At 42.8% G+C, this 9,400-nt stretch overlaps 2 protein-coding genes across 2 annotated transcripts; both read left to right on the top strand.

Annotated features, from left to right (window-relative positions):
- The first annotated feature begins 2,312 nt into the window (after positions 1–2,312).
- On the top strand, positions 2,313–4,208 carry LOC121847578 (uncharacterized si:dkeyp-75h12.7). Its single transcript, XM_042329340.1, has 3 exons — positions 2,313–2,382; positions 2,758–2,881; positions 3,654–4,208. Exons 1-3 carry the CDS (start codon positions 2,313–2,315, stop codon positions 3,829–3,831), a joined length of 372 nt encoding a protein of 123 aa, XP_042185274.1. The 3' UTR covers positions 3,832–4,208.
- LOC121847577 lies at positions 3,942–6,219 on the top strand. The gene is made up of 5 exons (XM_042329339.1): positions 3,942–3,973; positions 4,070–4,214; positions 4,481–4,652; positions 4,833–4,960; positions 5,118–6,219. Exons 1-5 carry the CDS (start codon positions 3,942–3,944, stop codon positions 5,628–5,630), a joined length of 990 nt encoding a protein of 329 aa, XP_042185273.1. The 3' UTR covers positions 5,631–6,219.
- Positions 6,220–9,400: the final 3,181 nt, after the last annotated feature.

Below are 9,400 nucleotides of genomic sequence, written 5' to 3'. Positions count from 1 at the left end.
TACCTCATCTCTTTACCCCACACATACAATTATCTGTATGGACCCTCAGCCAAGCAATGAATTTCAAGGACAGATTCGACAACAAACACTAGAGGTTCTCCAATGCCTCGCAAAGAAGGGCACCTATTGGTAGATGGGTCAAAATATAGAAGCAGACATTGAATATCCCTTTGAACATGGTGACCTTAGCAATTACACTTTGGATGGTGTAACAATACACCCAGTCACTACGAAGATACAGGCGTCCTAACTCGGTCAACAGAGAGGAAGGAAAATGCTCAGTTTTCACCATGAGGTGACTTTAAACCAGTTTGAGTTAAATTGCTATGATATGAGAACTTCCAGATTTGAGTTACTCCACAATACTAACCTAATTGACAGTGAAAAGGGAATCTGCACAGAATACAATTTCAAACATGCATCCTGTTTGCAAAAAGGCACTAAAGCAATACCATAAATGTGGCAAAAAATCCAGCTTTCAGCAGGACAATAACTTAAAACGCAAGTGCAATTATACACCAGTTACATACCAAGACATTGTATGTTCCTGAGTGGCCTAGTTACAGTTTAGACTTAAATGGGTTTGAAAATCTATGGCAGGACTTGAAAATGGCTGTCTAGCAATGATCAACAACCAACTTGAAAGAGCTTGAATTATTTTTTATTTTTTTAAATAATGGGAAATATTGTACAATCCAGGTTTGCAAAGCTCTTAAAGACTTACCCAGAAAGACTCACAGTTGTAATTGCTGCCAAAGTTGATTCTAACATATTGACTCAAAAGGTTGAATACTTGTCCAATCAAAATAGTCATTTTTATTTTTACATCACTTTTTTTAAGTTAGAATTTTACTTCCATTTTGACAGTGTCTTTTGTGTAGATCATTGACATTTGAATCCCACTTTGTGAGACAACAAAATGTGGAAAAAGTGTAGTGCTGTGAATACTTTCTGAAGGTGCTGTATACAGTATATTTCCAAACTGAGGTTAGAATAATACTGTGAAAATTGTGCAAATAATGCCTTTTTTAGAAATTTCAGCCTGTTTGGTGGGACGGAGTTTTGGTTTGCCTGGTGCCATCACCAGGCAGTAAATCAGTTTGAGATTCTCTGGTGCTTTTGTATACTTTTTAGCCAGTAGTTCTGAAAGTAGTATTCACGAGCTAAAAGTTGTCCCCGAAAATTGTGTACTACGTCGTATGTGCACCACGTCATTGTCATTTCTCTCTCTCTCACTCTGCTGTGGATGCATGATGTGCCTCTTAACTTTCACGCATATGGCGAAGGGCTGAAGCTCATTGGTTGAACTGGAATTGCTGGGGGGACTGGCACACATGAGGAAAATGTCATAGCACAGCTTCCAGAAATACGGTCGCTTTCAAACTAGGGACTTTGTGGCTAATCGAGGTAAAATAATAATTCTGCTCATAGATTATGCATGTATGGGGCGACAGGGTAGCCTAGTGGTTAGTGTTGGACTAGTAACCGGAAGGTTGCAAGTTCAAACCCCCGAGCCGACAAGGTACAAATCAGTCGTTCTGCCCCTGAACAGGCAGTTAACCAACTGTTCCTAGGCAGTCATTGAAAATAAGAATTTGTTCTTAACTGACTTGGCTGGTTAAATAAAGGTAAAAAAATGTATGAACTACACATTGACACATCCAGCCCAAAGCGGGAGTATTTAAAAAATAAATACTTAGTTGTTGCCAAAGTTCCACAGCATGTCTTTACTAGAGCAATAGGAGAGTTCCAAACCTCTCAGCCATTAACAGCTAGTTTTCAGTTTTCCCTTCCCCACTCAGTCCACTCTCAGACAGTCCTAGCAAAATTCTTCCTTGAGAAATTGCTCTTTGCTAAGAAGCTATTTCTGCTTCTTTTTTCCCCATTTGAATTGAAAACAATCACAGTAAGGTACTTAAATGAAATGGTTTAATATTGAGATAAAAGCTGCTGCATTGGACCTTTAAGCTTCAGATTATGTAATTTCCTCTTGAACACACAAGTACTGTATCACGTCCTGATTCCTCCACCCTCGCTCTCTCTCTTTCTATCATCTCTCTCTCTCTCACTACTGTCTGTGGATGTAGGTAAGTGACAGCTTACTCTACCGCTCTCCTTTTCAACTTTTACAAATGATTTGTCAAGCATTTTATAGACTGCTACATTGTGTGCATCAGTGGAGTTGCATGAATGTGGTATCCCTCCCTAAAGGGGATTTTGTTTAAGGAAAAATATTTAGTCTGAGTCCTCCTCAGTCTGTCCTTTTGTCCTTCTCAACCGGTGCTCCAGTTTACTAGCTTCCCTGTGTCACCATGGTGACGGTGGCAGATGTACCGGCGACCCTTGTGTTAACAGGATTGTGTGTCGCTCTTCTCATCACAGGTGAGTCTGACTTGCTCTCTGTCCATCCATTTTGGGTGCAGTAACTGATCCAATTCACTGTCCTCTCACACTGTCTATGGGGGGCTCACCACAGGGATTCTCTATATTTAGGGTTTGATCTCAATGGCTTAAATGGCCAACTAAAGGTTCAAATAGTATAAAGTGTGTTGAACTGTAGTAATCCATTCAGGAACAGTTAAGTCAATTATGTTAAGTATGTATGAGTTGCGTCTTTAGGCAAAGCCATCGTTGTTGCTGTGAGATCGTGAATATGAAAGTGTAGCCTATGTCGGAAGTGTGTGTGATCTATTCCTGTGTGTGTGTGTGTGTGTGTGTGTGTGTGTGTTGACTGAACTGTTTCGTGTGAACTCTCAGGATCATCTGGGACCTTCTGTACCACCAGTGTGGCTTCCCTGGATTTAGGATGCCTCCTGCGGTGGGATTGTCCTCAGGCCAACGCTAACACCACCACCTACACCGTCCAAACTAAGACTCAGGGGTGGGTCTGTCTGAATCTGTCTGTGCTCACTATACTGACTGATCTAATCGACCAGTATCTAGCTCTGTGGAATGCTATATTACTGTGGCCCTACTTTCTAGAATTAGTAACTCATTATTTTACTGGGAAAGAATCCATACGTTAATGTATGAAGTTTTATTTTTCAGTGTAATGTTTGCTCTGTGTGTAATTAGTATCTAGTCATTTAAATATAATAGTTTAAGTCAAGTCATTGCTTGGTTGAGGGTTCTAACAAACAACGGGATCCTGATACTCATTTACTGAACAATGAAAGTTAATATGAATTGCGAAACAGTTTGGAGTTGAAGGGAAAGCTAGCCTAGAATGGAAAGGGAAAGTACATGATTGTTGATAGAACAACTGGCTCTGATGAAGGGGAGAAGAGCAGGAAAGAGGTAGAGGGAGGTAGTGTGAGAATTGATTGTGTGGTTTTGGCAGAGAAACCTCAGAAGGGTTTTAATCAGAGAGATGAATCAGTCACTCCAGTCTATGGTTTATTGGCCTTTAAAAGTAGATAGGAACTGACAGAGGGGCACTACTGTTTTGTACCACAGCTGTGAAACCAAGCCCGTCACACTGCCTGCTCCTCTCAACTGGTTTCAGTCATAACAACACACATCCCCCTGGTTGTTGGATTAGTTGGGTGGTGGTGATCTTGTATGGGTATTTTCCGAAATTTCCACATTTCGAGTGAGTGACTAAGGTGAAACCCATAAATAGATTGGAATGGATTTGTGTGTGTGTGTTACAGAGATCCGTGGCAGGACGTGGAGGGGTGTGTGCGGATCTCCGCCCAGCACTGTGACGTGTCCCAGGCCTTCTCTGACTTTGAACTCTACAACATGATCCGCCTGGGCCTCCACCAGGGCCCTGGGAGCCCAGTCTGGACAAAACCACGCAAGTTTGACCCAAGTGATTTCAGTCAGTAACCTACCTCTCTGCTCTTAAGACCAATCACATATCTAAAATGCTGGTTTGTTGTTCAAATCAAATGTCACGTAGAGAGCATTTATACATCTCATTACACTGCAGAATTCAAATGGATGTGGCTAAAGCTGCTGACATGAGTAGGTTGGTGTGATTGAAATGACAAAGTGCCTTCCTCCCTTCCCTTCTCCTCCTCTCCTCAGCCTTCAACAGCCCCTCCATCTCTGTGTCTCTGTCTAGAGAGAGGCTGGTAGTGGAGGTGCACTTCCCCTGTTCTACCAACAGAGGGTGCTTTCCTCTGCAGAGCTGCTGTCCACTGTCAGAACTGATTGACCCCTGGGTCACAGTGACCGTATATAACCAACAGAACCACTCTGACTACAAGGTATCCCCGCTTGTGCCATCTGCAATACCATCTTTTGTTCACCCTCCATCTTCTCTCTTTCTTTCTGTCTCTCTCTCACACTCATGGTCCCTCCCTTTCCCCTGGTGCTATGTAAGTGAATCTGTGGAGTACACTTCTTAAAGTGCTCCAACCATATACGGTCATGTTGTCCAGTCTATGGTCTGCTGTTATTTGTGTGCATTCGGTTAGTACAAGCACTCTCACTCTCTCACATGTTCCTTCCCAATTCCCTGATCCTGTTTCAGAGGCGTACTGGTTGGGCCCAGGAGGTGGTGTTCAGGGCTGAGTTCTCAGACCTGGTCCCAGGACAGGACTACTGTGCCTTGGCTAACTTCTCCTTTGGACCCCCCACCTTCCCCCTGGCCTCCTCTCCCCCCTCCCACCCACACTGTGTCCACCAGGCTGCCCCAGGACCAGGTGAGAGGTCATGGTTAGGGTTGATCCAAGGTGTGGACATTAAGCTAGGGTTAGGGTTGATCCAGGGTGTGGACATTAAGCTAGGGTTAGGTTTGATCCAGGGTGTGGACATTAAGCTAGGGTTTGAGCTAATGTATACAACCGTGATTTCACAATGAAATGTGTGTTTGTGTTCACCAGGGTTGCAGCCAGTGTTGTTGGGGATAGGAGTGTGTGCTGTGCTCTTCTCTTCTCTCCTTGCTCTGGCTCTGTATCGGCTGAAACAGAAACGAGATGCACCTCGCATTAACAGACTCCCCAAGACTCTAGTAAACTGTCCTTGTTCTCTTGACAGGCACACACACACACTCACTCACTTACAGTATGAAGTGTATATATTTGATTTAAACCAAGTTCTATATATTACAGTACATATAGTCCTTGGATATGTAATTGGGAATGCAGTGTTTCTGTGTTTTCACGCAGGCAACTCTCCAGGCATCCCTCCAGCACCCCCCAGAGTCCTCTTCAGACCCTGTTGACCCCAGTGACATCCATGTGGAGGTTGTGGACGACCACCTCTCCATCATGTCTTCCTTGTCCGGCTCTGTCTTCACCAACGCCCAGGCCCCAAGCTTGGGTGACGGGTACAGCAGCAAACCCTTCCCCGGTGACTACAGGTCAGGCAACATGAACTGGCACACTGGGGAAGACGCTGAGCTGGGCCTGAACTCTGGCAGCACCCTGTCCCTGCCATGCTCCACTGTGCCTATAGGGCTACATATGACCCAGTGCAACTTCGATTCACCTCTACGACCACATCCAGGGCCCACGGTGCCAACACTACCCTACCTTGATTCTCTTTCTCTGTCAGAGGCTGGGGAGGGCCAGGGGGTCCCTCTGTGCTCAGTGAGGTTTGGGGGGGCGAGTGAAGGGGGTGAGAACCTGGAGGGACTACAGTGGTGTAACCGGTCGCATGTTGAACTGCAGTACCCATAATGCTCTGTACAACATATTCTGATGAACTCCACAGTGCAGTTGATTTTGGAGGAGATGAGATGGGACAGAACTGGACCCAATGAAAAGTAATGGTGGTCCTATGTAGCTCCGCTGTTAAAAAGCAATGGCACTATCAAACGGCAGGGTTGTGGATTAGATTCTGCACTCACTGTAGTGTAGGTCGCTATGGATACAAGTTGAACGTCTGCTGAGTGGCATTGGTAACCTGGTTCTGCTTTATATAGCTGTCGAAGGCGACATGGCTGGGAACTGAAGCGCCAAGCTCAGTTTGAACAACAACACTGACAACCACAGCTTTGTTTTACACCGTTTGTTTCGTAGGGTTCACAATATGGACCACTTCTGTCATCCGCAGAGCCGGGGTGATGACAGATTGATGAACAAATCAATAGGGCTCCTGTTGGAGCGAGCAGAGCCTCTGATTCACAGGTACAGCTGAGTCTTTGGGAGGGTTTGCTTGAGGGGTGCTGAGAGTAGTGTGTCAAGTTCAAAAACGTTATTGTCCATGTTTGTTTAAAATGGGAATTTATCTTTGGCTTACGGGCATACATTTTCAGTTACAGCCGGGGGGGGGTGTTCTTTCAGAGGTCTATGGAGAGCAATATTTGTTTCAGGAGATCCCCTCCCCCATCCTTCACTGGACTGTGATATGGATAATGGCGATTTTAGCATGTAAATTTTGGTGTGGCAAAAAAAAATGTGGGCAGCAAAGCCACAACACAACACTAAACAATACCTTAATTGCACTATAATGGTGACAAACGGTGCCCACAAACTGTTAGGGCCTAGATAAAGCTGTCCCAACACCAGTCACAACAGCATTTTACCACTGCTACACCTGGCTATCAGCAGAGCCTTGTCTGGCAGAGAAACAGTTCATTCAGCCTCATTTACTGCCTTTAAAAAAAAACATAGCTGATATGGCTGAATTGAGATGTATGAACTATGCCATAAGGGAACAACAAGAGGATAAGAGGCAATCTGTCATTTCGATTAAGACATTATTTATCCTATGGTTCTGACTTGGTATACAGGAAGAACACTGTAAGAATGGCTCATGTTCTGAATTCTGTTGCTGTACATTTCAAAAGTGCTGAACAAATAGTTGCATTGACTATGTCTGTCCTAGCTTGCTCATTAAAGGGGGCATATAAGTATACAATGAAAGCTCTTACAATATTCAATGATTACATTTCTCAAAAACAGGTTATAAGCTACATGTGCACCACCAAAAAATGTAAATGTGAAAATAGACCAAATTATTAGGGTGAGGCACATGGGCTACTAACCGCCTACTACACAACATGCACTAAAACTAAAACCACACACGGTATTATAATATAATCATCTATTGACTGAAGTATTACTTTCTTAGCTACAGTATACATATCTCCCTGGCATATTACATCATTTATGCAGCAGCATACAATACATATTTGGACTCCCCTTGTTGTGCTGTGTTCACTTGAACAGGAAGCTGGTCCTTCGTGGGCAAATTTTGTCTCAAATTTACAATTCCAAATTGGATGAAAGTTCAAAATGTATTTTCCCAGTCGTAGCTCGTTTTTCCCGAGGTCCCAGTTGTCTTGAACTCACTGAAGTCAGATTTGCAGTTCCGAGTTAAGTTGTTTTGAGTGCGACACAAATCATGCTTCATTGACAGCATGGCCAATGTTGAATGTTTATCATTTTAAACTAGGAAAAGACACCCTTAATCTTAGACTTGGGATCACACAGCCACTCCACTGAATAGTAGGCTAATGATTGCTTTGCAATGCTTGCAGTTAGCCACTGATTCCTTCTAAACCACTCATTGTTGAATTTGCAATTTCCAACTTGTTGTGTAATGTTTATGTCCAATGGCCGATTAGCACCAATACGTTTTGTCTATAATTTCTCTTCATTATTTCTCTTCATATGATAAGGATTAAAAAGGATTTGCCAGTAGATTGTCAACTTCATTCATGATGATGTCTGCTAGCTAAGATTTTGAAAGTATGATGTTGACATGATCAGTCCAAGCAAAGCTACTGTAGATATGTGATTTGACATCATTTCTGTGGCCAATGACCTTGAACCTTCTTGGATGGGCACTTCTCATGTAACTCTGGCAGCACCCAAGGGGCTTGAGTATTTTCTGCTGGCAGCCCCACCACCACAGAAAGCACTGAGCTAGGCTGAAACACCTGCATTTAAGTGTTGCCTTACTCAAGAAAACAAAAAGAGACCATGTTTGTATGCGGCTTTATTAACTCAATGATCTATTTTTTTTACAGTGTTTTCAAACTGATATGTGACATCTATTAATGCCAAAATAACATGCAAAATATTTATTTATTTTGCTAAAAATGTGGGGCTCAAAACAGGTGGGGTCTCCACTACGTATGGACAAAACTGGACTATCATAAACATATACCAAGGGGGGTTTATTATTCTGACCACACCTTTATTTCCTCTACCTACTGTACTGTGTGAAGTCTTGTCAGGAGAATTCTATACTCCTGTTCATTTACCAATTCAGTTACCCTTAGTCTGTTATATCAGGATTTGTAAGATACTGATAGAAAAGGAAACGGACAGAGGCCCAGTCTACCAAAGTTAAATGTTTATTCACGGGAACGTTCTGACGTGTACAGGACCTTCAATTTATAGCGACACACATACTTCCACACCAACCATCAAATCCGCCCGCCATTAGAGCCTAGGGGAGAACGTGAGAATAGTGTCTTCCCACCCACCCCTAAGATAGGGAGAGACCTGGGACTGGGAAGTGTCCAGCCAAGGTCTCCCCGGATCTGGCACAGACAGACAGTCTGTTCTCAAAACACTAGACACATTGTTCCCAAAATGTTGATTCTGACTAAAACCACACACAGTATTATAATATAATCATCGAATGAGTCTAACACTTACACACATGTATTATAATAATCTATTGATTCAAATTAATTTTATACAGTCACATGGTATCAGACCTATGGTTTCATACAATCACATGGTATCAGACCTATGGTTTCATACAATCACATGGTATCAGACCTATGGTTTCATACAATCACATGGTATCAGACCTATGGTTTCATACAATCACATGGTATCAGACCTATGGTTTCATACAATCACATGGTATCAGACCTATGGTTTCATACAATCACATGGTATCAGACCTATGGTTTCATACAATCACATGGTATCAGACCTATGGTTTCATACAATCACATGGTATCAGACCTATGGTTTCATACAATCACATGGTATCAGACCTATGGTATCAGACCTATGGTTTCATACAATCACATGGTATCAGACCTATGGTTTCATACAATCACATGGTTTCATCAGACCCATGGTTTCATACAATCACATGGTATCAGACCTATGGTTTCATAACATCACATGGTATCAGACCTATGGTTTCATACAATCACATGGTATCAGACCTATGGTTTCATAACATCACATGGTATCAGACCTATGGTTTCATAACATCACATGGTATCAGACCTATGGTTTCATAACATCACATGGTATCAGACCTATGGTTTCATAACATCACATGGTATCAGACCTATGGTTTCATAACATCACATGGTATCAGACCTATGGTTTCAGGACTGTAACATTCTAATCATTTATTAAAACACATTTCCTTATCAAGCCTCTACCTCAGTGTTTCTCCTGTTTTCTCTATGTGATAACAGGAGTTTGTTTCCCCTCTCTGACTCTCTCTCTGCCTTGCTTCTGACTCA

The sequence above is a fragment of the Oncorhynchus tshawytscha genome, linkage group LG10, assembly GCF_018296145.1.
Source record: "Oncorhynchus tshawytscha isolate Ot180627B linkage group LG10, Otsh_v2.0, whole genome shotgun sequence".
In the NCBI taxonomy this organism is placed as follows: domain Eukaryota; kingdom Metazoa; phylum Chordata; class Actinopteri; order Salmoniformes; family Salmonidae; genus Oncorhynchus; species Oncorhynchus tshawytscha.
The sequence above is the reverse complement of the archived record's forward strand: the minus strand, read 5'-3'. Positions and strand labels throughout refer to the sequence as shown.

Coding starts and splice junctions, on each gene's coding strand:
- LOC121847578 (XM_042329340.1), top strand. CDS start 2,313: ATGGTGACGGTGGCAGATGTACCGGCGACCCTTGTGTTAACAGGATTG. Junction 2,383..2,757: donor TGTCGCTCTTCTCATCACAG/GTGAGTCTGACT, acceptor GTGAACTCTCAG/GATCATCTGGGACCTTCTGT. Junction 2,882..3,653: donor GTCCAAACTAAGACTCAGGG/GTGGGTCTGTCT, acceptor TGTGTGTTACAG/AGATCCGTGGCAGGACGTGG.
- LOC121847577 (XM_042329339.1), top strand. CDS start 3,942: ATGGATGTGGCTAAAGCTGCTGACATGAGTAG. Junction 4,215..4,480: donor AGAACCACTCTGACTACAAG/GTATCCCCGCTT, acceptor ATCCTGTTTCAG/AGGCGTACTGGTTGGGCCCA. Junction 4,653..4,832: donor CCAGGCTGCCCCAGGACCAG/GTGAGAGGTCAT, acceptor TGTGTTCACCAG/GGTTGCAGCCAGTGTTGTTG.